Source organism: Diabrotica virgifera, chromosome 3 (genome assembly GCF_917563875.1).
Source record: "Diabrotica virgifera virgifera chromosome 3, PGI_DIABVI_V3a".
NCBI lineage: Eukaryota > Metazoa > Arthropoda > Insecta > Coleoptera > Chrysomelidae > Diabrotica > Diabrotica virgifera.
In genome coordinates, this window is record NC_065445.1 from 184,700,854 (window position 1) to 184,725,829 (window position 24,976).

Below are 24,976 nucleotides of genomic sequence, written 5' to 3' on the forward strand. Positions count from 1 at the left end.
TATTGCAATAGCTAACTTGCAATGCGAATTTATAAATAGTAAATAGTCTGGGGTTCCCCAGGCAATTTCTTATCTATTATTTAGTAGAATAACATCTTCAATTATTGTTATGTTTAAGAAAATATGATTTAAACAATGTTTTCTTCTAAGTTTTATTTGTTAGTGAAAAAATAATCATATCAGTTAACTGAATTATTAAAATGTAAGCGATTAAACAAGTAACGGTTATCCAAGAACATTCAAAAGCCATCTCTAAGTTAATAATCACAATGTCATTGTCAACTAATCTCTATACCAGTGAGAATTTTACTACATGTAATTTGCCGTGTAAAGAAAGAAAAAGAAGAAATAACCGTAAAATATTTGCGCCTACGCTCTTAATAAAAAGATGTATGAGATTTGTTATTTTTTTTGATAATTTTGTAATCAATCTTTTAGTAGAAAAAACCAACATATTAATCCAGACGAAGGTATTGCCCAATTTTCAAAGAAATGGGGTGAAAGGCTCGTTACAGAAAATGAAATGATAGCTTTTATTGAACGTCTTATTGTAACTGGCTGACGATTTTTTTATGCATTGCCTAATGAGGTACCAAAGATTTTTATTTATTCTTCGCTGAATTAGATTTGATGACATCCGAATTCATCATGAACGTCTTGCAACTGATAGATTAGAGCCGATTAGAGAACTCTTTAATAATATTGTGAGAAAATTTAGTAAGCTTTTCTCAGCTTCGAAATATTTAACTACAGTAGAGTCCCGCTAATCCGAACTTCGGTAATCCGAAAATCCGCTTAATCCGAATTTGGCAATAAATTTGGGGAAAATAAAAAATATGCAGTTACTCTAAGAATCACTACTTTATACATATATCTAAAAATGACCGTAATAGTTATTTTTCCACAACCACTATTCAAAGTGCACTTTTCTGCACGGTTTTATGTTAGCAAACTTGATATTTTCTCACAGTATAAGATATTTGACATTAGTGTGCAGAAAAGTGACGTTTCTGTGCCGCAAAGTTCTTTTCTGCACAGTTGACTACCTCATTCTGAGTAACGTTATATTCTGTTTACATCCGTGGACTACCGCATTCTGAGTAACGTTATATTCTGTTTACATCCGTGGTTAAACTTTAGACAAATATATAACCTATAAGACAATTATTATATTTAACTATAGCATAGAAACAAAATTATGGATGTTACAATTGTTTTATTTTACAATTTTATTCTTATTAAACATTTTATAATTATCAAATAACCAATAAGGATTTAGCAACCTGTGCAAGAGACGTCGAATGAAGTAGGTTTTGTGTAAATCCGTGACTGCATAAATATAATGTCAATAATGTGTAATAATTGTTTAAATTTAAACAAATTAAGGCAGTGCATTAATTTTTTAACTGATTTCTGTGCAATTTACTTGGGTATAAGGAATTTAAATTGATTAGTAGGTATTAATTAAATTCAGTTTAAAATTTATCACATAGGTACCTATTATAATAATTAATCGTCGTTTGGAAATTGTGATTTTTATTTTTAGGAAAAACTGTGCTTGTAGAAAAAGTATAGTGTGAAACACGTGCAGAAAGGTAATTTCTCACTCGTTTGAATTGCGGCACTCGCTTGCGCTCGTACCGCAACTTTTCAAACTCGTGAGAAATTAGTACCTTTCTGCACTTGTTGCACAATATACTATTTCCTAACAAGTGCAGAAAGTCATACTTTTCCGCACGCGATTGCAGTTTGCCGAACGACGCGAAGCGGGAGTTCGTGCAAGCGTTAGAAACAATATTTTTTTTACGAGTCTTTAAAAAATGACCAATTTTTAATCAATTAATTTAATTAATATGAAAATACTTACACAAATTAATTCTTTGTCAAGGTTGTCAAAACCAAACTTTCAGCATAATTGATTAGCATGACGACGATCTTGGTTTCCATGACGACGATTCAAAACCACCGTTATTGTCTACTGATTTGACTTTCGAATATTATGTCAAAATTATTTTATTTCATCGAATTCTCGCGTTAATTTCATTAAAACATGAAGACAATAAGATATATTTGAAATAAATTAGTAAATAATATCTAAATATTAGTTTATTGCATGTAATTATAATACATGCAATAAACTAATATTTAGATATTATTTACTAATTTATTTCAAATATATCTTATTGTGTTCATGTTTTAATGAAATTAACGCGAGAATTCGATGAAATAAAATAATTTTGACATAATATTCGAAAGTCAAATCAGTAGACAATAACGGTGGTCATATAATTAAGGCCATATAATTAACACGCGTGCGGAAAAGTAAAACGCGTGCGGAAAAGTAACACGCGTGCGGAAAAGTAAAACTTTCTAAACTAAAACGCGTGCGCGAAAGTAGACATTTTTGCACGCTCGTAGAAAAAATATTATTTCAACTACTTAACTGTAATAAACTTTTCAAATTTTACTTTTTTTTTGAAAAAATCAGCTAAATTTCCTTTCTTTAATGAAGAATTCCTCTCCCTCGAAGCCACTGGTGTGGTGGAGGGGTGTTGCTCTACGTAGCGTAGCGCTAGATCAATTGCAGCCGCAAAGTCTATGTATGTTACCCGCTGTTCGGTATTGACATCTTCCTTTCCATTACTTTCATCATTCATCATATCCATGTTCCCTAATATTTTTTATACTTATCTATATTTAATTTTTTCAGAATTTCTGTCACAAATGTATATATCACTTCCCCTATATTGGCGAATAAAAGCAATAAAACTTCAACTAATTTGCTCAGTATGACTATATGGTCCGAGAGCTGTTAAACATTTTTGAGTAGGTATTTTAGGCAATCTGAAAATTTTTCTAATACAAAAATGCCAGTCTGGCTGGAGGGTAGCGGTTATTTTCCCCAAAAAATCCCCACCAAAGTTAAAAAAAGGGTTAACATTGTTATTACAAATAATATCATTCACGTGACTTTAAAGTAAATTTAAATATTCAAATATAAAGAAAATAGACAGGCCAGGCAATTTGCCAAAGATATTAACTCTACAAGATGCTTGCATGGGCGCCCCAGGATTATTTTCAGGGGGTGCATTTGAACTTCAGGAAATTGCATAATTGCATCTGAATCTGTACATACTATTAACCAGTATAAAATATTCAATTATACATGCATAGCTATGTACTTTCTTTCCTAACAGGAGGGTGCAATTGTTATTTTAACAGGGTATTTTTTAATATTCAAAATAAATATTCTAAAAAGGACATGTTTTTTGTGGTGAAATTTTCTACCTGCAGGTGATCAAACAAATTACGCGTGCATGTGAATGAAAAGCGCTATAGATACGGTGCAGTGTGACAAAAAGCGTACATCGATAGCTGTTTGCGTCCTCTATCGCAGCGAGTCCGTTCGATCGAGCAAAATCACGTGACCTGGCGATACCCATGTTGTACTTAAAAATGTTGGGAGTAATTATTACATATTTTAGATTTTTTTGATATCTTTTTATTAATTAAAAGAAGATAATACTAACTACAAAATCTATTTTGCAAATATGGTAGAAAAAGATAAATTTATTATTATAAATATAAAGTTTGGAAAGTATAAAAATGTATCCGAATCTTGTACTTCTTCTTAAAACTCTTCATCTAAGCTAAAATACTTATTTTCTTCTTCTTTTCCGTCGATAGATTTCTCTATAGGATCTATAAATTGTTATATGTGTCTATTGAATTAATTCAATCTTCTTCTTCTTCTTCGTGTGCCTCATCCTTTCAGGACACTTGCGATCATCACTGCCCGTTTTGTTCTGTCTGCAGCGGTTTTGAAGAGTTATATTGTTGTTTTTACACTCCACTACTTTCAATTTTTCAACCAGGATATGCATCGTCTTCCCGGTTCTCTTTTTTCTTGCACTTTTCCTTATACATATAACCAATCATATCACGTTTCTTATTTCTTAGTATGTGACCAAAGCAGCTCATTTTTCTTCCTTCATATTGTTGAGTATTTCTTTTGCCTTTTTCATCTTTCTTAACGTTTCCGTGTTTGTTACGTCCTGTGTCTATGATATTTTTTAGATTCTTCGATAACACCACATCTCAAAAATGGCAAGTCTTTTTTTCAGTTGCGCCCGTGATTGTCCAGGCTTCGACTTCGTATAAAAGGTCAGAGAATACGTAATAATTTAATTCATTATTTATACATATTACAACTATTTACAGATCACATAGAAGAGGAATCTGAGTCTCGAGGGGAGTCTGACGAAGAAGAAAATGAATATTAAGAAGTACAAGATTTGGACACAGAATTAATTTAGTTTATATTTTATACTTTTCTACCTATACGTATAATATATTTATAATAATAAATTTATCTTTTTCTGTCATATTTGCAAAAGAATATAGTACGTCTTATTTTCCTTTAATTAATAAAAGGGTATTTAGAAATCTAAAATATATAATAATTACTCTAACTCTTAACATTTTGAGGCACAACAACATTAGTATCGCCAGGTCACGTGATTTTGCTCGGGCGAACGCTCGGTATACGCTCTTTCTCACGCTGCAGCTTACCTACAGCTCTTTTCATTCACATGCACACGTAATTTGTTTGATCGCCTGGGAGTTAGAAAATTTCAATAAAAAGAAACCTGTCTTTTAGAATAGCTATTTTTTTAATATTAAAATATACCCTGTCAAAATAACAATTACACCCCCCCTGTCCGAAAAGAAAGTACATAGCTATGCATGGATAGTTGTATATTCTATACTGGTTAATAGTAGGTATGTACATATTCAGATGCACCCCCTATTCAGATTATTTCTTTAAAATGTGTTTGTGTCGTGGCGGTCAGTCAGCGGGGGGAGGAACCTTTACATCCAAACCACACTGACTGCCTATTTTATTTTATTTTTACATGGTATTATTTATTTATTTATTTTATGGTAGTTTATTTATTTATTTACTTAATTTTATCTATAAAGTCATCGTTCTTTGAATAATTTTATCTTTCTATTTCCCTATTTCCTATTTATGTTCTCTATCTTTACTTTTTCTTTTCCTTTTTGCTTCTTTCCTATTCTTTTTTTCTCTTCCTTCTCTCTTCTCTAATTCTATCTCTGCTTTCTCTTTTCATCTCCTTTTACTCTAGTTCTTTCCTTGTATGTTATAGCATGTTTTGTATCGTTTTGGGACAGTCAGTGGGGAATGACCTTCTACATCCGACCTACACAGACTGCCCCATCTAAATGTCAGAATGAATGGGTGGACGAGTAAGTGTGTATAGATGAGAAAGCGTGCATAGATGAAAGTATGAATGACTGGAGTTGCTCGTAACTGCGAACTGACATTCTCTGGTTAGTTCCATCCTGGGTTGGGGGGCACCCCGGTCAACCTACCCGCGCACGGGTTGAGCTAGACGGTCGCTTCACCGGCCTGTCTGGTGCGAGGCGTGGGCGGGGGGACGGCCGGGCCAATCAATCCGTGGAATGCACGCTAAGAGTGTCAGAGGGGAGCTATGAGTAAGGTCGACGTGTCAGATATGCTCGCTAAGAGCGGTTCCAGACCCGTCGGCTGGAGAAAGAGGAGGTGGATTTAGTCGGTAGGCGGCTCGTGATATAGATAGGGCCGGCCGAATCCGACACCTGGGACACCTTCCCAGACGGTATTAAGAAGATTCCAACCTCCCAAAAAAAAGATGCACTCCCTGAAAATAATCCTGGGGGGGGGGGCATGCAAGTATCTTGCAGAGTTAAAGTCTCTCGCAAATCGCATGCCTGTTTATTTTTTTTATATGTGAATATTTAAATTTACTTTAAAGTCATGTCATAATTTTTACCCTTTTTTTAACTTGGGGGGGGGGGGGATAACTGCTACCTTCCAGCCAGACCGGCATTTTTGTATTAGGCTATCATGAAAGAGTCACCTGAAAAATTTTTAGGTTGCCTAAAATACCTACTCAAAAATGTCTAACAGCTCTCACGCTAATAGTGTGTGTTTTAATATCTAATATTATTTATTATTTAATAGCTGAATCTAATATTATTGAAAAATATTTTGAACTGCGAACTATTCCTAAAATATTAAAACGCTTCTGGAGATGCATCGCTTTTATAGCCCTCTAGACATTATTAAACTATCTCTGACTTGTGACATGTTCTCGCAAATAGTAATCGGCAGTAACTGGACGATATACTAATAAAATTTCATGTGTATTTACACCTTAATTTCTCAACTTTTATTTTAAAATTAATTTGCGTTTTTTGTTGCAATTTTTGACCCCGGTTTTGGCGCCCCTAATGGATTGCAGCCCGTGTGCATTGTACACTTTGCACATATCGTAGCGGGAGCCCCGTACTAAACCTTGGTGCCTGTGAGGCGCCATACGAGCTATTATTCATGCAAAATCCATGCGAGTATTTAACCTTCCAGCGGGCGCGTGTCGTAAATTTTACGTTTATTTGTAAATAATGCTTTCTTTAAATAAATGTTGCGAAATTGTTATAAGGATATAAAAAATATATTTTGCGATATTTTAAAATGATATTTTAAAAGGATCTGACTATTGGTCAGAATCAACATCTATCTTTAAAATAATTGAAAACCACATCAAAGACAGAATGTGTCTTGCTTGTAAATAATTGACAACGGCAACACCTCATTGAAGAAGTATCTCTTCTTCTCTATTACACATTGCCAGCACACACCGCGCTTTAGAGAGTTTCTATTTTGTTCTTCTTCGGTAGGTTCAACCTTTCGAGCATAAGTCACCTTGAGGAAAATATCTTGAGGTAGATGTCTGAAAATTTATCTGAAAGATGCTCTTTCATTAGGCTCAATGCCAAATTTTTCAGGAAAAATTTTCAATATTTAATAACCTCGGCTGGACAGGCCAAGTTGTATAAGACTTGAGCATTTATGCCGATAATATTTATCAGATTTATTATTGTATAGAGTGTCAACTCCACCTTTGGTTTCATAGTAATCTAATATAAAGGAGCCCGCGCACTGAATCGGCATAGACCGGTCGGCTGGGAACAGTACGATCGGCAAAGTGTACCCGCGCACTGACCCGGTGGGTCGCGGACGTTTCCCCAACTGTCATCAATACGACTAACTTCACGCGTAACTTTGATACGAGAATTATAAAAAAAAATATGCATTGAAATCCAGATCCCGCAATTCGTTAAGCGTGAAAAAGTGAGTACAAAGACATACATATTTGTTTCTTTGTAATTACAGCTTCAATTTACCGTACACTTCTCGTAGACTCTGCTGATAAGGTAGAGTCGTGTTGGGGAAAAGTCGCTCGCCCGACACGGTCACCTCGGCATCGGCAGTTTCGCATTTCGCACGGCAGTTTCGTGCCAGCAACAGTGTGATATAGACAGAATGTGTCTTCAGTCATTTTAAAACTAAGTTCTAGTTTATTATTATTAAAATATTTTTATTATTTGTGGTATTGTGTGGTGTATTTAAATTTAATTTAAACAAAAGGTTCACGCATATAATTATACCCTATTTTAGAATAAAAAAGAATTTACATTACTTTTATCGCATACTCATTGCGTTTCATATTTCCTTTTTATAAGTCACAGTCATAACGTTACTATATAGCACTTTTGTACCGAATTTTTTTTAATGTTCTTGAACTCCTAAGTGGAGCATAGAGCTTCAGTGAAAACGCGCCATCGGGTTCTATTTTGCGCTAGGGCCTTCACCTCATTCCAAGACTTTCCTTGGCTTCTTATCTCGTCCATGATGGATCTTCTCCAAGTTTGTGCTGGGCGACCTCTTTTTCTTTTTCCTTGGGGATTCCCCACTTTTGTTGGGTCAGGTGTAGCAGATCTTCGTTTCTGATGGTGTTTGGCCAGAAAATACGGAATATTCTTCGTAGACATTTGTTAACAAAGACCTGCAATTTGTCTGTAAGGGATTTTGTCACTTTCCAGGTTTCACATCCATAGAGTAGAACAGATATAACATTTGACTGGAATATTCGGATCTTTGTCCTTGTAGTATATTCCCCAGACCTCCAAACAGGGTTAAGCATGCTGAATGCTTGTTGAGCTTTTCGTATCCTCATACGAATATCGTTTTCTGTACCTCCGCTTTCTGTTATGACACTTCCAAGGTACGTGAAGTTTTCCACATTTTCAATCTGCATGTTGTCGATATTAAATAGCGTGTTGTTCCTTGCGTTTATTCTCATGGATTTGGTTTTACTAATATTGATTTTTAAACCTATTTTATTGGCCTCAGTGGATAGTGTTTCCAATTGGTCTATGATAGTCCAGGATTACTAGGGCTATCTTCTCCCGGTAAGGGTGGTTAACCCTTATCCGAGGGGTGGAATGATTACTAGTCGTTTCACTGTTGAAGTTGTTTTATTATACTCGCATGAGTACAAGCTGGTAACAACCTAAGTAACGTCGTCCCCGCGGAGTATAGATGACACTCTCTTTTAATGTGAATAATCTTAGATCTAATAATAGAATGACGAATGTGGAATGTGTAATGAGGAATCCCTTATATGTTTTGGTTGTATAAATATTGAAAAGTGCAAAGTCAGCGTCGACCCTGAAAAGTGTTTATAGTGGCTGTATGTATACTTACACCTCACGATCTAGGTCAATAATGTTTATGTAACGAAAGAAGGTTGGAATTGTTTATGATGACATTTAAATAACCGAAAGAAATTAGCGTAGATAATTAAAGGGTGTTTTTTTTAAAAGATATCTAATGAGTACAGATGAATTCTTGTACACCTTTCCCTCCTAAGAATTTTCTGACTACGGGCAGAAAATTTTGCAAGTGGTGCTACCAGCCCATACTGTGTTGTAATCAATACAAAAAATTTTATTTTATATACAAACTTCCTAAAACTACGTAAATACATAAATAAAAATAAAAATGTTCGTTTAACAACATTGTTTCATCACACTTGTCACTCACTGTGTTTTCGGATTGTAAGCATATAATCTATTCTTATGTATTTCCTTGATTTTATTGTTTTCTATTCGGGTTTTACAATTAACGTTATTTACTTCTGTTATTGTGAAAGGACCTACATAAAGACTATCAAACTTACCATTCTCTTCCCTTTTTACCAGGACTAGGTCTCCTATTTTAAAGTGTTGAGGTGTTGCTTTGAGCTTATTCTTTTCTTGCCGCTCTCTTTTGTGTTTTAATAAGAAGGTTCTGGCTCTCTCGTGTGCGCTTTGTAGTTTGTATCGTAACTCATTGTAGTAGACATCTATATTGTAACATGGTTGAATCGCCTGTGTAAGGTTTTCCGGTAGGTTAACCTTCCTGCCATATAGCAGTTCGAACGGTGTGTATCCATGATACGCGTTAGGGGTTGTATTGTAGCAGTATGTGAACATTCTGCAACACACATCCCAATTTTCTCTGTCTTCGTCTATGAATGCTCTTACGTACTCGTTCAACGTTCTGTGTAGTTTTTCGCAACTTCCAATGGACTGTGGGTGGTATGCCGTTGAAAAGTTGTGCTCTATTTTTAATAGCTTTGTTAATTCCTGCATTACTTCGTTCTTATACTCTGTGCCTTGGTCTGTTCTTATTTGCTTCATGAGTCCGTATGTTGGTATGAAATGATCAAAGATTCCTCTTGCTATTGTCTCTGCTTCTTTATTGCACACTGGTATGCTGACCGCGTATTTTGTCAGTTCACACAACATTGTGATACAGTATCTATTACCTTCATTACTTCTAGTGAATGGACTATTGTATCTATGTATACTATGTCCCATGGTTTGGAAGATGTATCTGATATCACGAACTCTTCGACATGTGTTCTTTTCGGTTTGTTAATTTGACATTTGTGGCATTGTTTAACGTATTTTCTTACGTCTTTTTCCAAATTTTTCCATCGGAATCTTGACTTTAGCTTCTTTATTAGTCTATTATTCCCTACGTGTCCTCCGAACATCGGGTGATTATGGTATTCTTCTATTAATCTGTGTTTTTCTTTGTCATCTTTTATTGTTTCTGGTACTTCACATATGTATATTTCTATATTCTTCAATTTTTTATTTCCTTCTTTAATAAATTCATCAATTGTGCACAATTTAAAAATAATATCATTTACGTATATCTTTACTTTACGTACTGCATTCTCTACCGCCAGCTTATCAAGCTGTGCCAACGCTTGGTTTAAATCGAAACGATCAAATCCTGTGGCTATGCTTTTGCTGCATTTTATTTTGTTTTTGGCCCTAATGCTCAGTCTTGGTGAGATTAGTTCTGCTCCAAAGGACAAAATTGGTAGTCTATGCGCCTCTAAATTATTTAGTACCTTCCTTACTGTCTGTTTGGTGGCTTCTGGCTGTAGTGCGAGTTCACTTTCAGCCGTTGTTTGTCTTGCTTCCTTCTCCTTTTCTCTTGCTTGAGCTCTTGTTATAGCTAGTATATGGGTGTTGCCTATGTATAAGTTCTTTAGTTGATGCAATGTTATTCTTGAAAGGCTGTCTGCGTAGTTATTTTTCCCTGTTATATACTCTATTTCGAAGTCATATTCTTCTAGGTCTAATCTGATCCTCGTGAGTTTTGAGGTTGGTTCTTTCATTGCATATAGGTGTGTCAAAGGTTTATGGTCTGTTTTTACTTTGAATGTTGGTGCTCCATATAGATAACATTTAAAATAATTAATTCCCCAATGAATCGCTAGTAATTCCTTAACGATTATAGGTTTATTACATTCTCCTTTACTAAAACTTCTTGATGCATATGCTATAGGTAGATCTATTCCGTTGTAATCTTGACTTAGGATTGCTGAACAACTCTCATTGGATGCGTCTGTTGTTAGGATAAACTGTTTGTTGAAATCAGGATATTTTAAAATTGGTGGTTTCGTCAGAGATGCTTTAAGCTTTTTGAATGCTTTTTCACACTCCTCAGACCAAAAAAATTCTACTCCTTTCCTCGATAATATGTTGAGTGGTCTGCATATTTCCGCAAAATTTTTAATAAAACGTCTATAATAGTTGCAAAATGCTACAAATCTCTTTGTTTCTTCCGCTGTCTTAGGTGTCGGATATTGTTCAATTGCTGCATACTTCGCTTTGTCGGGTGATACTCCCTCTTGAGAAAGATCATGTCCTAAATATGTTACTTCCCTTCTAAAAAATTGACATTTTCCTGGGTTAAGTTTCAAATTGAATTTTCGACATGTCTCAAATGTCTTTTTCAGGTTGTCTAGGTGATGTTTTTCGGATATTCCTATCACTACTATATCGTCCATGTAAAGAAATGCTTTATCTGGTGTTAATCCCGAAAATGCTATTGACATCATTCTTGAAAAGCTATTCGGGCTTACATTTAATCCAAAAGGTAATCTGGTAAATTGAAATGCTCCGTTTTCCGTGCTAAACGATGTGTATTTTCTCGATGACTTTTCTAATGGTATTTGATGAAAACCTGACATTAAGTCTATAACTGAAAACCATTTTGCTCTTCCTAGTTGATCTAATATCGAATCTATTCTTGGTAATGGAAATTTGTATGCGACTATTTTCTTGTTCAGTTGTCTAAAATCTATGCATAATCTCCATGCTTTATTTCCATCCATAGCTTTTTTCGGTACCAGTACTACTGGGCTGTTGTACTCGGATGTAGATGGTTCTATGATTCCTTGGTCTCTTAGTTTTTGTACTTGTCGATTTAATTCCTCTGTTTGCGCATGAGGTGTCCTATAATTCTTGATATATACCGGAGTTGGGTCTTTAACTCTTAGTTTCTGTTCGTAGAAATTGTTACAGGTTAACATATCATGCCTTAGGGCGAATATGTCTGCATATTCTTCGCATAACGATACTAAGTTATCTCGTATATATTCTGGTATGTCTAATTTCAGTGATTCTCGTAATTCTTTTTTCCTATCCTTGCTGTCGTTGACTAGTCTATATATATTGAATAGTTTAATGTCCAACGTCCTGATTGTGCTTGCCTCTACGTTTACTGTTTCGTATGTTGTGTTCAAAATTTTGATGTATGGATTATTACTTGAAATAATTGCTCTTGCTATGAATATTCCTGGTTGTATTTCCTGTTGCTCCACTATCCTGTCGTTCCTTAGCGTTTGAAAAATTTTGACTATTCTGTAAATTTCACATCGGCGTGGTATTATTATGGTGTCATTATCTATATTATCCAGAATTTTCGTACTAATGTAACAATCGTTGTCCTCTTTAATGTGCATTTTAAGGTTTGCGTAGTCCAGTATACATTGAAAGTTAGAAATAAAGTCTCTCCCAATGATTCCGTCTGTTGGAATTGGAAAGTTAGGTTCTACCAATTGAAAGCTGTGTTCGAATCGAGTTCCTTTTACTTCTAGTGTTGTCTCAACTTCTCCCATTGTTTGCAACTCTCCTTTAGTGACTCCTTTTATTTTCGCCTTTGTGTTTGGTTTCACCTGTTCCTTCATAAAATCTTGTGAACATTTTAGTATTGAATCGCCATATGATAGTCCAGGATTACTAGGGCTATCTTCTCCCGGTAAGGGTGGTTAACCCTTATCCGAGGGGTGGAATGATTACTAGTCGTTTCACTGTTGAAGTTGTTTTATTATACTCGCATGAGTACAAGCTGGTAACAACCTACGTAACGTCGTCCCCGCGGAGTGTAGATGACACTCTCTTTTAATGTGAATAATCTTACATCTAATAATAGAATGACGAATGTGGAATGTGTAATGAGGAATCCCTTATATGTTTTGGTTGTATAAATATTGAAAAGTGCAAAGTCAGCGTCGACCCTGAAAAGTGTTTATAGTGGCTGTATGTATACTTACACCTCACGATATAGGTCAATAATGTTTATGTAACGAAAGAAGGTTGGAATTGTTTATGATGACATTTAAATAACCGAAAGAAATTAGCGTAGATAATTAAAGGGTGTTTTTTTTAAAAGATATCTAATGAGTACAGATGAATTCTTGTACAGGTCGGCCACATCCTGGAACCTTTGTCATAACAGGCAGATATCGTCGGCGTATTCCAGATCACTTAGGCGTGTGGTTAACGTCCATTGTATCCCTTTTGTGTCAAAGTCTAGTTTGGAGAGAACATAGTCTAGAGCTATGTTAAACAGAAACGGAGAAAGTAAAGTAAAGTAAACGGAGAAAGTGGTTTTTGTTTTTTTACTTCACTTTTTTAACTTGTTTATATTTTTTTTATTGACGATTTATCTAATTTTATAAAATTGTATTTGTTATTGTTATGTATATCTTTTTCGTGAATCTATGTTAAGCTTTGTCCATAAAATTGTATAATTTTCAGTGACAATGAAGCATACACATCCCTGTCTGACTCCAGTAAGTACGTCAAATTCGTCACTGTTGATCCCATTGTGTGTCACGCTGCACGTCGCCTCAGTGGACAGTGACTTTATAATCGAAATTATTTTATGAGGAATGTTTCTTAGCTCTAAAATTTTCCATATAGCAGCATGAGATAGGCTGTCAAAGGCACGTTCGAAATCAACAAAAACCATGTATAGAGGTGTGTTCCATTCAACCGATTGTTCCATTATTACCCTCACAGTATTAATGTGATCTATGCAGGAAGATTCTGGTCTAAAACCTGCTTGATTTGCTCGAAATTCAACCTTGTTTGTTAATCTTTTATGTATGATGGTCGTAACATTTTATTTATGACGGTAAGCAAGGTTATTCCTCTCCAATTTTTGCACAGTGTGAGGTTGCCCTTTTTTGGGCTTAATAATGTTACCTTTTCCAGCCCGCTGGAATGCGGTTTGTTTCCCACACCTCTCGGACTATGGGGAGCAAAAGTTCAGCGGTTAAATGCGCGTCAGTTTTAAGTAGTTCGGCAGCAATGTTATCGATTCCCGGGGACCTGTTATTTCTCAGAGATTTGATAGCTGTTATTATCATGGTATTATACCGAATACCAAACAATAAAACATTGTTCCTGGAGTTTAAACAAACGGTTGTATACAGAAAAACATCTGGCAGCAATAAATATTATAAATATTAATTGCTCTTCATTTATTTACTGAATATTCTGTGTGAAACAATTCTTAAAAGAATGAATAAAATAAAATATTCTATTCTATTTAGTTAGTACATTGTATTTATAGTTATGAAAGAAATGGCGTTGACATCAAAACAACATAAGTATCAAGATTTATATGATGCGGTTAATAAAGCATAGGAATTCCGATAAAAAGTGTTGTCTTTTGACCAAATAAAGTTAAATAGTTGTGCAGTGAATTAAGAAAAAAAGTACGCGGATATTAATGAGCTACATAATAATACTGATTTGAATACCTTCGTAATTAAAGTTTGAGAGTTAACTTTAAAATTAAAAAATCCAGAAATAACATGAAATTTAAAAAAGAAACACTTAGGACGGAAGGGAGGGAGTTTATAAAAAAACTACAAAATTTTTACGACGCCGACGCAGTTTATGGATATTCCCTAAGCATAATATTAAAATTAAAATTTAAATTTAAAATAATATTAGGATAAATATGTGGTGAAATAAATATTTATTACTTACCAGAGAGTCCTGTTTTTTCGCTATCTCACCCCAAGCGTTTTCTTTTCTACTGGTGTCATGATAATATCAATTTTGGGGATCGTATAATATAATATATAATATAACAAATTTATGCGGTACCCGCACACTTTCTATAAGAAGTTCATCAGCCTTAGTACGTTTCTTAAAAATTATAGACGTGTACCTTGCAATGCAGAAAATACTACTAAAATATACACAACGGGGCCAACGGCATCGGACCGTTCGGCGGAGTTTGCCTCTGCTATTATTCTCCACCGAAGCCGAAGCGATCTGACCGTTCCGAGTCGAACGTTCGTAAGCGGTGCGCGGTGGCTCATTTATTTCCATGTATAGCAAAATCTGCCGATTGCTCTTAGCCGAGCCGATCGCTCTATGCCGATTCAGTGCGCGGCCTCCTTAAGTTTTTAGTGTCAGAATCCATTTTCCAGAAAATATTGTCCATATCAAACATCTGTGCGTATACCCGATACGTTGTTAGTTTAGGAACATAACATACTGAACCTCACAAACCCAGAAACTCGACGCGCTAGACCGCGTGATATGAACGGGGGTCCGATCACATTTTTTTGTCGTAAAATTTACGACAGAGCGCCCGCTCGACGGTTAAGGTTAACGGTTTGAACACTCTTGACAGTTTTAGTTATTTCATTGTAATAGTCAATAAGAATACTTACTGATACACGTAAACAAAAATCAGGGCTACTTGAGTCTTCCAGTTCTGTGTCACTATCACTACTGCTCGTCGAATAGCAACCCTTATCGGAAATTGATTGAGTTCTAGCCTAAAACATAAAATACTAGTTTGTGTGCAGCAGTAGTAATGTTGGTATTGTGTTATATGACAAATATAAAGTTGGCCTGATGCACTAAGGTAATTCAGCACTAAGGTGATATCAACCACCAGCTAATAACACCAGAAGGTAATTAAAAAAAAAACAATAAATCCTTTATAAAAGGTATATATTTAAAATCCCTAAAAAGGGCTACATCACAATCACATAACTAGTTTTCGACTGGTTTACCAGTCATCATCAGTGCTTACCTAAAATTAATATAACCTGATAAAATAATGCAAAGATATTGAAATTTTGACTACGGTTAAAAAAGCTGTCGGTTATACTCACGTGAAGTTTACATTCCAACCACCAAGATATAGTTTAACAAAAATATGTGGGTCAAAGCCCTATATAAGTGGTCCGTTAAGGAAACATCGATTGAAAATGCCAACTAAAGCATGGATGTTTATTGGATGATTAATATTAAAATACTTTAAACATCCATGCTTTAGTTGGCATTTTCAACCGATGACCCATTTGATGGCATTTTCAGCCATTTTCAACTTTGACCCACATATTTTTGTTAAACTATATCTTGGTGGTTAGCATGTAAACTTCACGTGAGTATAACCGACAGCTTTTTTAACCGTAGTCAAAATTTCAATATGTGGGTCAAAGTTGAAAATGGCTGAAAATGCCATCAAATGGGTAATCGGTTGAAAATGCCAACTAAAGCATGGATGTTTAAAGTATTTTAATATTAATCATCCAATAAACATCCATGCTTTAGTTGGCATTTTCAACCGATGTTTCCCTAACGGACCACTTATATAGGGCTTTGACCCACATATTTTTGTTAAACTATATCTTGGTGGTTAGAATGTAAACTTCCCGTGAGTATAACCGACAGCTTTTTTAACCGTAGTCAAAATTTCAATATCTTTGCATTATTTTATCAGGTTATATTCATTTTAGGTAAGCACTGATGATGACTGGTAAACCAGTCGAAAACTAGTTATGTGATTGTGATGTAGCCCTTTTTAGGAATTTTAAATATATACCTTTTATAAAGGATTTACTGTTTTTTGTATTACATGGTATACAGCCAACTACAGGAAAACTTTTTTCCTTGTGGATTTTTAGAAGGTAATTTGTTCATTTCTTATAATGCCTACAATTTTAACCCACTCTTTACAGGCATTCTTAACCCTCCGGTGTCCACACAGCAGTACTCCGTGCCGCATTTTAAAGTTTTAATAAGTTTTACCAATATTCTTTCGTATACGTCACTATCTATTTAGATGTGCGAGTGACTATCTTTGAAATACTACCTGCGGCTATTACATTTTCTGAAGTGTTTTCTGAACTCTCATTTTCTGAGAGTTGTTCGATAATTTTTTTTTGCAAAAATCAAAGTGAGAAAAAAATTCAGTACAATATTTGTTTATAAGACTAATTCAATTATTTTGTATTTAGGTATTTTACTTTTAGGATATTTGTGAAATTTTTTTTTGACGTCAACGTTTTCTTTTTCAGATTACATAAGACTGACTACTCGTTTTTTTATTTTGCGCCTGAGTCGTTACATTATGTTAAAGTGATACAATAAAATGTTCAAAATAACGCTTCTTTTGTTATTCTAACAAATTGTTGATATGTTTCTTTTCATGATTATTTTTTAATTATTTTAACTTCCAATCGTATAGTAAGATATTTGATCACGTGTTTAATTCTGTCCAATCAGATTAAAATTATACTGAGAATTATCTACTGTAGAAAATTACCGATAGAATTTTTTTAAGTAGATTGTTTCTGTTTAATGGCAACCAGTTTCCTAGTTTTGACAACTGTCACATTTTAGAAAATATCCATAATATACGTATTAAAAAATAATCTTACGAGTATCACACGACAGTAAGAATAAATAAGAAAATAATGCTTCATTTTTACTCAAATTTGTTGTCGTTTGGCAATAGCCACTCGAGCCCTGCGGGCTCTCGTGTCTATTGCCAGACAACAAATTTTCGAAAAACTGTCGCATTATTTTCAATTTATTCTCACTCTCTTGTGATATTATACCCGAGCATTTTTCAGTGCGTCACAAATGATAGAAAAAAAAGGTAAGTCCGTGATAATATACATTTATGACATTTATTCTACCATGACATTTTAGTTAAATCTGACAGTTGTCACATTTTATTTGCAATTTGGCATAAAAACAAATCAGTTGTGTTTATTGCATTTATAAAATGGTATTTTCTTTGATTTGTATTGGGACCGTGCAAGTTCGGCAAAGCGACCTCTATTTCTACGCTCTGTACTTTTATTCGCACTTTTAATTATATTGGCCAATTATATTAGTCCTGGTTGCTGGATAATTGTCAAGGCCATAGTCCAAAAAAATAATACGAAGAAAAAATAAGATGCAGGTTATGTTATGCAAACATAAACAATTGTATGTAGTAAATAAAATTAGTTATTAAAATGCAGTACTACAAGCAAAATACAATTAATTAAATTTACCTTTATATAATAATTGCATATCATATCAGTATTGTGGAGCAATATATAATTTTTCTGCTTCAATGACAGAAGGTATGAAATATACGTCAATTTGACAATTTCAATTGACAATATGAATTATTTAAAATAGTTGCAATATTTCTCCGCGACTCGCGCACGGTCGTTTCTCGTTTCCCTTCCAAGTACTTGCACACCGCGAATAGTCTTATAAATTGTACAGATTATATTCGTAGATATTTATATATAATTCGTAAATGTTTTTTTCGATTATAGCGCCATCTATCGACAACTAGAATAATCACCGAACTAGAATAATTACCAAAGTAATCACCGACGTGCCTTTTTTTCTGTCACATACACAATTTAATGCGTTAGAAAGAAATCGAAAACTGTGACGCACTGAAAGATCCTCATGAGAAAAAGCATATTTTTAACATCTAATACCGTTTTTTATATGTGTGGCATTAGGTACCGCAGTGTGTCTACTCATGTAACTTTACGAGACGTGGCTACCGGAGGGTTAAGTAAAAACGATAACACTGAGGCACACTGAGGCATATGTATATAGGGCTTTTCATCGATTGTCATTCGTTTTGAGCTTCTGTCTTGTGTCGTCTAATGTTATATACGTCATACGTTATTGATATATACCAATGATACGAACGAAAGACGTATGACGTAGATATATTAATATTAGACGACACATGAAACAAATAAAAAGCCCTAGTATGCAAAAATAGTGTTTGAAATGGTTTTACATAGATAACTATACCCTGTTTTTAAACTAGGAGGAGTAAACTCAAAAGACAGATTTACATCCAATAATGTCACGAGAAAAATCACCAGATTCATCTTCTTTTTTGGTTGATCATGTCGGACTTCGACGGTAATTCATAAATATTATATTATACTAATACGTAGCTAAAGAGTTCTAAAAACAACTATTTTTTTATATAAGTGTAGGCTAAAAATCTAAAAATTAAAGGAATAACTTAATTAATCTATGAATTTTAAATGTCAATAGTGTCAAAATTTCATAAATGTGAATAGTGTCAAAACTTCACAACTTAGGCCCGGTCTTTTCACCTCCGGATAACTAGTCTGGCAGTTTACATGAAAATCTGTCTGATAAACTTCCCGATAACTAGTTATCCGGAGGTGAAAAGACCGGGCCTTAGTGGAGTAAACTTGCCTGCGGTTGGACTAATTACAAACAAGCATTACGGCGCGGTAAATTTGAATTACTGCTCCTAGTTTAAAAACGAGATATAGTGCTAAAAAACAAGAACAAGACACTTAAATGGAGCTTACTTTATTATCGGTAATTTCACTATTATTATTCACAGCCATATCAAGGAAATCGAAAGAATTTTCTTCTTTTGAATGATTGCAGTCTTCTACCTAAAAGTTTTGAAGAATATTTGTAGAAACTTTTAAAGTTGATTGCATATTTGCTAATAATCTTATTTTTAGAATTATTCATGGCACAATAATTATTGTTCAGCGTATTGTTCATCCCCCCATGGATGTGTTTGTTACAGAATACAGTACATAATAAGCTGTTTTCATTGTGGTATACAATTACGCTGAACAATAATTATTGTGGGGTCGCCCCCCAAAATCGATAATGTCATTAAACACGCCTAACTTCACGCGCAACTTTGATGCGAGAATTATAAAAAAATATACATTGAAATCCAGATCGCGTAATTTTTTGAGCATTATAAAGTGAGTACATTTTTTTTTTGCAATTCCATCTTCAATTTACCCTGCACTTCTCGTTGACTATTATCGATAAGGTAGAGTCGTATTTGTTTTTTACGGCGCCCATCCATGGGGCACGCTGCAGTTTCTCAACACGACTCGACCTTATCGGTAGAGTCTACGAGAAGTGCACGGTAAATTGAAAGTCTAATTACAAAAAAAAAATTAGGTATGCCTTTGTACTCACTTTATATTGCTCAAAAAATTACGGGATCTGGATTTCAATGCATATTTTTTTTTATAATTCACGTATCAAAGTTACGCGTGAAGTTAGGTGTACTGATGACAGTTGAGAAACTGCAGGCGACCCATATCCATGGCCATCATGGCAACATCAGGTCATAACATTGAAATTTGGACAGTGAATAGAAGGCCTTTGAAAATATCTGTTTGTGTTTACATCAACTGATAAAATTCAAATCAACTGATAAACGATAGCTCAACATGTTTGGTTCGGAATCCATTAGATAATTTTTCTGATGCAATAAGCGTTCGAGTAGAAAACGTGGAACAGCAATCAGGCTGTTATGTCACTCAATTTGCTGACGATACCACAGTTGCACTAAATTTCAATAATTTTTTTCATGTAGTACAAAAAGCAAACTGTCTTGTAAAAAGTATGACTCATTACTGTTTAAATAATGCCCTAATCTTAAATGGATCAAAGACCAATACGGTAACCTTTTCACCTTCTACTATGCAGATGAGTCCATTAGTAAAACTTGACAATGGGTCAGTGGTAAATAGCCACTCCACTAAGTTGTTAGGTGTTTACCTGGATTCTAATTTGTCTTGGAGCTCTCACGTTGATTATGTAATGGGAAGATTGTCTGTGCACTGTTATGTTCTATGGCAACTTAGGAATTTTGTCTCCTTAGATGTCTTGAAACTTTACTATTTTGCTCATGTACAGTCAATTTTGCAATATTGCTTAGTTTGTTGGGGAAATTGCTCGCGAATTAATGAGGTGCTTGTTCTTGAGGTTTTTGTGTATATTTTATAAGTTTTTATGTTAACTGTTTTTATGTACTTATAGTTTTTACTCATGGATCATAGATTGTATTTGATGCATTTCAATACTTGTAAAAGTCAGATGAAATAAAGAATATTGATTGATTGATACATTACGCATTCTGCTGATGGGTGTGTTAAAAACTTTTCCAAGAAAAATGCTTACTCTTAAGTTGTGCTCACTACGGAGAGCAATGGATTGTATCCTCGCTCCAACCCATGCTCCCTGGTATTTATATTCGTTACATTCGTGAATTCTCGCATTTAAAAGAATGTATTTATTTTACATAGCGATCGATAATATAGTTTCGATCGCTATGTAAAATAAATACATTATTTTAAATGCGAGAATTCACGAATATAAATACCAGGGAGCAAGGGTCGGAACGAGGATACAATCCATTGCTTTCCGTAGTGAGCACACCCTTAGGGTTTAAACTGCGAACTATTCCTAAAATATTAAAACGCTTCTGGAGATGCATCGCTTTTATAGCCCTCTAGACATTATTCAACTATCTCTGACTTGTGACATGTTCTGGCAAATAGTAATCGGCAGTAACTGGACGAGATACTAATAAAATTTCGTGTGTATATACACCTTAATTTCTCAACTTTTATTTTAAAATTAATTTTTGTTATTTGTTGCAATTTTTGAGTCTGGGTTTTGGCGCACCTAATGGATTGCAGCCCGTGTGCATTGCACACTTTGCACACCCTTAGGGTTTGCTCACTACGGAGAGCAATGGATTGTATCAGTTTTTTTCGGCGGTTCAGATGAGACTATAAAGGTTCAAATCCAAGACTCAACGTCTACTGAAATTAAGGTAGGATTAGAAAGGCTTTCTTCAAATGTCAGTGAAATCTCAAATCAAATGAGCAATATTTCCAAAAATTTACCTACCTTACCAACAAAAAAAGAGGTATTGAACAAAAAAACATTTTATGCCACCACAAGTACCCAAACTGAAGAGCCTCAATGTTGCGAAGTAAGTCCAGAGCAAAAGTCAAAAAACACAGAAGATAAATGTCAGTTTGTAATTATTAGTAACTTAACCCCAATATACACCCCTATACAAGTGGTACACTACATTAAAGAGAAGCTAGGTATCAAAGAATATATTAGATGTTACGCCCTCGTTAAAGATGCCGACACATCAACTGGTTCTTCATTTAAAATAGGCATAAAATCTAGATCATCGATTAACTTACTATTTAATAAGAAAATTTGGCCACCTGGTGTAATCATTAAATGGTCCATTGAATCTTCATATTCCGAACCATCCGAGTCACATAAGAATCCGAAAAATATCAGAAGCCATGTTATCCCGGAAAATCCAGTTACCAGTTTATGCAACAACAAAGATGAAGTACAGAACACAAATATATGTTCAGACAAGCAGGCCATCGAAATTTGTAAATCTAAGAATCCTTTCCATTCGCAAATTAATTTCGTTAAGAAAGATACTTTAGAACCATCTATAAATCTGGATCCTTTGACTCCACCAAGAGTTAGATTAACCAATAACTCTAATAGTCGGTATCTTCTAGCCAGATTAAGGGAACCGGATATCTTAAAAGCCATTAAACTTCATCTTGCTTATCTACACGACCAACCTGCTTCTGTATTTTACGATGGATTTACGAACACAAGCGTTAAACTGTTTTTGGCTTCCGAAGGGCTTCCTACCAACACGGAAGATCTACGAAAAATTCTTCTAGAATTTAACGAAGTCTATGGAATTGGTCCAGATGAGGTGGAAGCTGATCTTGCTGCTTTTAGGTCCTTTCTCGCTTCTGAAAGAATTATCCATTTACAAAAATCAAGGGAATGTCACCAAAATTACTATTACGCTGTGTCTCCTAAACGAAATTTTTAAACATCACGACGTGTTCTGAGGGACTAGAATCCTCAAATTATTTTAGTGATAACAACTTTAGCATGGTTCTGATTAATATTCGTTCTATAAGATATAAAACTGATGAATTATTTCTATTTCTAGAGGAATTAGGGTTTCCTCCGATAGTTGCGGTTACTGAGCACTGGCTTGAAGTCAACGAGCCTTTTTTTGTAGAAAAATATTCCACTATTGCTAGGTACGAGCGTCAAAGTTCAGCGCATGGAGGTACCCTGATTCTTTCTACAAATAATGATTTTTCTCTGGTAACAAAATATGATTTTCTATTAAGCGAAGCATTCTTTGAGTTTTCCTTAGTTTACAGTAAGAACTTTAATCTTTATATTATTTGCATTTATAGATCACCTGACTCTTCCGTGGAACTATTTTTTCAGAACCTGCTTAATTTGTTAGATGACCTGCCCCATAAAAGCAGAAAAATTTTATGCGGGGACTTTAACATTAATTATGCTGCTGCTTGTGCTACACAAATATCCCTAGTCAACATATTTGAATCGTATGGTCTAACAATGCACATTGATTCTCCTACAAGGATTACAAAAACTTCATCTACCATAATTGATTATATTGTCTCAGACTTCTCACCCCGTGATGTCTGCGCTACAACTGTTAATGCGGGACTATCTGATCATGAAGCGGTTTATACGAAGTTTCACATCTTTAGCAAGCACTCTTCGAAAACTCGACCTTTAGGCAGGATTTTTTCCGCTCGGAATTTTCGTAAATTCCAAAATTTATGCTTAACCTCTGAGTGGCCCTTTCCTTCTATGAACGTCGATAATAATTTCAGTGACTTTTTGAATAAGCTTGTCTGTATCTTTAATAAAGCATTTCCTTTAATCACAATTAAGCCAAAACATCACAAACCCTGGACTACCAAAGGTGTCCGCATATCAGCCAAAAATATGCGTTCACTACTGTACATCAAGAAATTTACTACCAACGTCTCTGTTACTGAATATATCACCAAGTACAGGGCAATCTATTTAAAATTTATAAAATCAGCTAAAAAATTGTACTATCAAAATCGTCTGAGAAGCTCTAAAAGTGTTGCAAAAGAAACTTGGTCCATAATAAACGATCTTCGTAATAAAACTCACACAGCTCAAACATTTTCCCTTCCAGACCCAGAAAATCTAAATGAATACTTTGTTAATGTGAGTAAAAATATAACATCAACTATTGTGTCACAACAAGATCCCATTTCCTATCTCCCTAATTCAGGAAAGGTCTCGAATTCATTCTTTATAAGACCGGTTGATAAATCTGAACTGATTCAGACAATCAATAATATCAAAAGCAAATCTTCCTGTAGTACCGATGGACTATCCATAAAAATTTTCTCAAATCTCCCAGACAGTGTGTTGGGAGTCCTTATCTCTCTAATTAATGATTCTTTTGAGAAAGGTAAATTTCCAGAGTGCCTAAAGACGGCCATCATTATTCCTCTTCATAAGGGTGGTGAAAAATCAAATGCCTGCAATTATAGACCTATTGCATTACTACCGGTACTCTCCAAAATTATTGAGAGACTCATAAAAGCCCGACTTATGTCCTTTCTCGTTGATAACAATATTTTATCACAAAATCAGTTCGGCTTTTTAAATAATAAATGTACCACAGATGCCATGTTTTCTGTACTACATGAGGTTTATCAAGCATTAAACAGTAATCTGCACACTGCCACTGTTTTTTGTGATTATGCCAAAGCTTTTGATTGTGTGAATCACGACATTTTGATAAAAAAACTAGATTTCTACGGAATTCGAGGTATTTCTTCGAACTGGTTTCAATCTTACTTGGATAATAGGAAACAACTGGTTAGAGCAAATGATACAGACTCTAGTCTCAAAAATGTTGTATGTGGGGTACCACAAGGTTCAGTATTGGGTCCTCTACTTTTCCTTATCTTTATTAATGACATCACTAGCTTAAAAATCGATGGAAAAGTTTTTCTTTTTGCTGATGATACCAGTATCATTTGGAGCAACTCAAATATCGCAACTCTTCATGCTACTATAACTTCTGATCTACTTACAATAAAATCTTGGTCCGATTCAAATTTACTCTCTTTTAACGTAGATAAAACAGTAGCATTGTCCTATAAAGGAGCTCTTCAACCCTTACCTCTTGATAACAGCGAGATCAGTATCGTTGATTCTGTAAAGTTTCTTGGTATTTTTTTAGATATCAATCTGAAATGGTCCCTTCATATTGATGTGTTAAGCAAGAAACTATCCTCAGCTGGTTTTGCAATAAAATCTGTTTCGAAGGAAATGAATTTAGCCTCTTCCAAAATAACATATTTTTCTTTGTTCGAGTCACATCTTCGATATGGTCTCCCTTTTTGGGGTTCTGGTACGGCTGCCCAAACTGATGTTATTTTTAAATTACAAAAAAGAGCAATAAGATATCTGTTTGGCCTCA

The 24,976-nt window shown here is 34.6% G+C and overlaps 1 protein-coding gene across 1 annotated transcript in view; it reads right to left on the reverse strand.

Annotated features, from left to right (window-relative positions):
- LOC114338395 (zinc finger protein 652-like) overlaps positions 1-24,976 on the reverse strand; it is a 90,221-nt gene that overhangs the window by 12,222 nt on the left and 53,023 nt on the right. Inside the window, exons 4-5 of the mRNA XM_028288986.2 lie at positions 19,170-19,259; positions 15,234-15,341 (exon numbers count right to left, since the gene is read on the reverse strand). Of these exons, the coding sequence (XP_028144787.1) occupies positions 15,234-15,341; positions 19,170-19,259 (198 nt within the window). The remainder of the gene's footprint in view (positions 1-15,233; positions 15,342-19,169; positions 19,260-24,976) is intronic.